At 46.6% G+C, this 4252-nt stretch overlaps 1 protein-coding gene across 2 annotated transcripts in view; it reads right to left on the bottom strand.

The window, feature by feature from the left end:
* DNAJA3 (DnaJ heat shock protein family (Hsp40) member A3) overlaps nt 1–4252 on the bottom strand; it is a 35774-nt gene that overhangs the window by 8130 nt on the left and 23392 nt on the right. For both annotated transcript variants that reach the window (XM_003790941.3, XM_012805806.2), the window contains exons 5-6: nt 3613–3760; nt 1581–1645 (exon numbers count right to left, since the gene is read on the bottom strand). In XM_003790941.3, coding sequence (XP_003790989.1) covers nt 1581–1645; nt 3613–3760 — 213 coding nt within the window. The remainder of the gene's footprint in view (nt 1–1580; nt 1646–3612; nt 3761–4252) is intronic.

The following is a 4252-nucleotide window of genomic DNA, read 5'->3' as shown; positions in this document are numbered from 1 at the left end:
TTTTTTTTTTTTTTTGTAGAGACAAGAGTCTCACTTTATTGCCCTCAGTAGAGTGCCGTGGCATCACACAGCTCACAGCAACCTCCAACTCTTGGACTTAGGCAATATTCTTGCCTCAGCCTCCTGAGTAGCTGAGAGTATAGGCGCCCGCCATAACACCCAGCTATTTTTTTGTTGCAGTTTGGCCAGGGCCAGGTTTGAACCCGCCACCCCCGGTATATGGGGCCGGTGCCCGACTCCTTGAGCCACAGGAGCCACCCTTCCCTCAATTATTTCTTCTTCCCTCTCTCTCTTTCTTTTCTCTATTTAGATGGGAACAATAGCTGAATTCTCTACGAAACTTTCCTTATAGATTGGCCCCAGCTTTGTGACTTATCTTTCCCAGCCTAGAACATTTGCCCTTAACACTGCTATTGTTTTTGTTCTAAATTATGGAATATTTGACATGTACAAAAAGACAAAGTAAATAATATAACCAGCAGGGTGTACTTGCAGCCAGCATAGGTAAGAAAACACTGCCAGCGCAGCTGAAACCTCCCTGTACTCCTCAGTTAAGCACTGCCTTGAATTTAGCATTTATCATTCCTGAAAGCATCTCTTCACCTTTGCTGTGTATTTCCATGTGCCTGAATAATATACAATAGCATTTGACATGCTGCAGCTTTAGGCAGGTGGTCTTCTGTGCCCAGGTGCCTCCTTTAACCTGCCTTCTTCCCCTGTGATTTGTAACCAATATTGTATGCCAGCATGGTGGCTCTGGCTCTTCTCTCCCCACTACCATGCAGTATGTCGTCCACAGACATTCACTGGCCCTTCTCTTGCTCAAGGACAATAAGACACTGTCAGTATCTTGCACACTCTGGCATAAGCTATACCTACGTAGGTAGAACTGCCGGTAGAAGGCTCTATCTTCTCTGATGCCTCCATTATTTCAAAAAAGCAAGGTCTGCCCTCTGTGTACAGTATGCAAAATAGTACCCTTAGCATTTACTGCCTCTGTCAACAATTTGATACATAAATAAAAACACAAGATGTTTTCTATATTTTTATGTGTCCTGTATTTCTAACCTGTAAACACCTTGAAGAAGTTTTATTTGCTCCACACCTTCCTAGAAGCAAATACCTAATAACCACATCTAGGCCACTGTCTGCTCAGAAACATGAATGGCAAGACACTCTCCCCTCAAGCTCTGACTTCACTTCAAGAACAGCCTCTGCCTGGGCATGGTGGTTTACACCTAGTAGCACACTGGGAGGCTGAGGCAGGTGGACTGCTGGAGCTCAGGAGTTCAAGACCAGCCTAAGCAAGAGTCTCCATTAAAAATACAAAAACTAGCTGGACAACTGTGACAGGTAACTGAAGTCCCAGCTACTCGAGAGACCGAGATAAGAAGAACTCTTGAGCCCAGAGTTTCAGGTTGCTATGAGCTATGATGCCACAGCACTCTACCCCCAGGGTGACAGAGTGAGACTCTCTCAAAACAACAATAACAACAACAACAAAAAAAAGAACAGTCTCTCCTGCAACCACTCCAACAGCATAAGGGCCCAAGAGAAGCTGTACGGACAGCTTCACCTACCCTGAATGTGATGAAAATTTCTCTTTTTCCTACAGGCATCCTCACAGTCTGGCCATCCTCGACTCCTAGAACAAGAAAAGTTCAGAAGAGAACAATGATTACAGTACCTCTCACAGCATTTTCTATCTGAAATTCATTTATAACCCATGGGTTCCCTTGCTTATTCCTCTTTATTTCTTTCCTCCCTCCTTTCTTTCTTTTTTTTTTTTTTTTTTTTTTTGAGACAGAGTCTTACTTTGTCACCCTTGGTAGAGTGCTGTGGAGTCACAGCTTACAGCAACCTCAACCTCTTGGGCTTAAGCAATTCTCTTGCCTCAGCCTCCTAAGTAGCTGGGACTACAGGCACCTGCCACAACCCACAAAGCCTGGCTATTTTTTTGTTGTTCTTGTCATCGATGTTTGGCAGGCCCAGGTCGGTTCAAACCCACTAGCCCCAGTGCATATGGCTGGCACCCTAACTGCTGAGCTATAGGCACCAAGCCTCTTTATTTATTTTTTATCAATTTTTTTTTTTGAGACAGAGTCTCACTGTGTCACCCTGGGTAGAATGCCATGGCATCACAACTCACAGCAACCTCAAACTCTTGGGTTTGAGCAATCCTCTTACTTCAGCCTTCCAAGTAGCTGGGACTATAAATACCCGCCACAATGCCAGGCTATTTTTAAAGACAGGGCCTTGCTCTGGCTCAGGCTGGTCTCGAACCCATGAGTGCAGGCGATCCACTTGCCTCAGCCTCCTAAGTGCTGGGATTATATCATGAACAACCACGTCCAGCCCCTCTCTTTCTTATTAATGAGGAACAAGAGTGCCTTGGAGACATTCATTCAAGTTCACTCAACACCTGCTGCATGACTAGTCTCAGGGAATTTATAGTCTAGTAGGAGAAATGGTATTAATCAAATGATAACACTTATAAATGTGTAATTACAAACAGAAGTGTTTTTAGAAGGAAAAGATCATAAATCCAGAGAAAGTACATCTAAACAGCAGGCTCATGCCTATAACCCCAGCACTTCGGGAGGCCAAGGGAGGAAAACTGCCTAAGGCCAGCAGTTCTAGACCACCCTGGGCAACACAGCAAGATCTCATCTCTGCAACAAATAGAAAAATTAGCCAGGCATGATGGCAGATGCCTATAGTTCCAGCTACTTGGGAGGCTGAGGCAAGAGAACTGCTTGAGCCCAGTAATTTGAAGTTGCAGTGAGCTATAATTGTGCCACTGCATTCTAGCCTAGGCAACAGAGCAAGACCTTATCTCTAAAAACTAAACAAAAATAACAGGGAGGGGCGGCACCTGTGACTCAGTGAGTAGGGCACCGGCCCCATATACTGAGGGTGGTAGGTTCAAACCCAGCCCTAGCCAAACTGCAACAAAACAATAGCTGGGCATTGTAGTGGGCGCCTGTAGTCCCAGCTACTTGGGAGACTGAGGCAAGAGAATCGCCTAAGCACAAGGAGTTGGAGGTTGCTGTGAGCTGTGACTTCATAGCACTCTACCGAGGGTTAATAAGTGAAACTCTGTCTCAAAAAAAAAAAAAAAAACAGGGAGGGAGCCTTCCCTGGCATCTCTAAGAAGAACAGTGTTACTTAACCTTAACTACTGGAAGGAGCTGGAGTATAAAATTTCAGACACAGGAACAGCAAATGCAGAGTTCAGGGAAAGAGGGGTGGCAAATGGGGACATTGCTGGACCACTGACTGAAGATGGAGGGGAGAGAGGAGAGGAAACTGGGAGTCCGGAGCTGCTCCTCACCAGACAGCAGGGTGTGCACATCAGGTTTCTTATAATTTGACATGTGAAATGCAGATTTTAAGGATAACTGGCACAAAGAGAAAGATGGCAAGGATGTTCTAGGTATAGATGGGGTGGCAAATGGGGACACTGCTGGATCATCGACTGAAGAGGGTCTTACTCCAGCCTGGGGCTCCAAGGCCTCAACCACAGCTTCTACCAACAGCCAAGTCACACGGGGCATAAAACCTCAGCCCTATCCAAGCAAGCCCATGGACAAAGAGAACCCTTGAGCTCACCTGCAGGCACAGGGATCACTACTCGCTTCTTCTGCTTGGCTTGTCCTGCTCCCCTGCAGACCACACAGGGAGATATAATGATGGAGCCACGGCCACCACATCTCCGACACGTGGAACGCATCACAAAAGGGCCAGTATTGATGGTTTCCTGATGAAATGGAGAAATTGGTACCTATGAGTATGCAGGTAAATTGATGCCATGTTTCAGGGACCAGAATGTGCACAAGAAAAACATTTCAGGCCACGCATAGTGGCTCACACCGGTAATCCTAGTATTCTGGGAGGCCAAGATGGGTGGAATGCCTGGGCTCACAGGTTCGTGACCAGCCAGAGCAAGACCCCATCTCTAAAAATAGCCAGGTGTTGTGGTGGACACCTGTAGTCCCAGCTACTCAGGAGGCTGAGGCAAGAGAATCACTTGAGCCCAAGAGTTTCAGGTTGCTGTGAGCTGTGATGCCACAGTACTCTACCAAGGGAGACAAAGCAAGACTCTGTCTCAAAAAAAGAAAAACACGGCTCGGCACCTGTGTGGCTCAGGTGGCTAAGGCGCCAGCCACATACACCTAAGGTGGTGGGTTCGAATCCAGCCTGGGCCCGCCAAACAACAATGATGGCTGCAACCAAAAAATAGCCAGGCGTT

Source organism: Otolemur garnettii, unplaced genomic scaffold, assembly GCF_000181295.1.
Source record: "Otolemur garnettii isolate 467f Iridium unplaced genomic scaffold, OtoGar3 scaffold00044, whole genome shotgun sequence".
Classification (NCBI taxonomy): Eukaryota; Metazoa; Chordata; class Mammalia; order Primates; family Galagidae; genus Otolemur; species Otolemur garnettii.
This window is presented reverse-complemented; position numbering and strand designations above follow the sequence as displayed.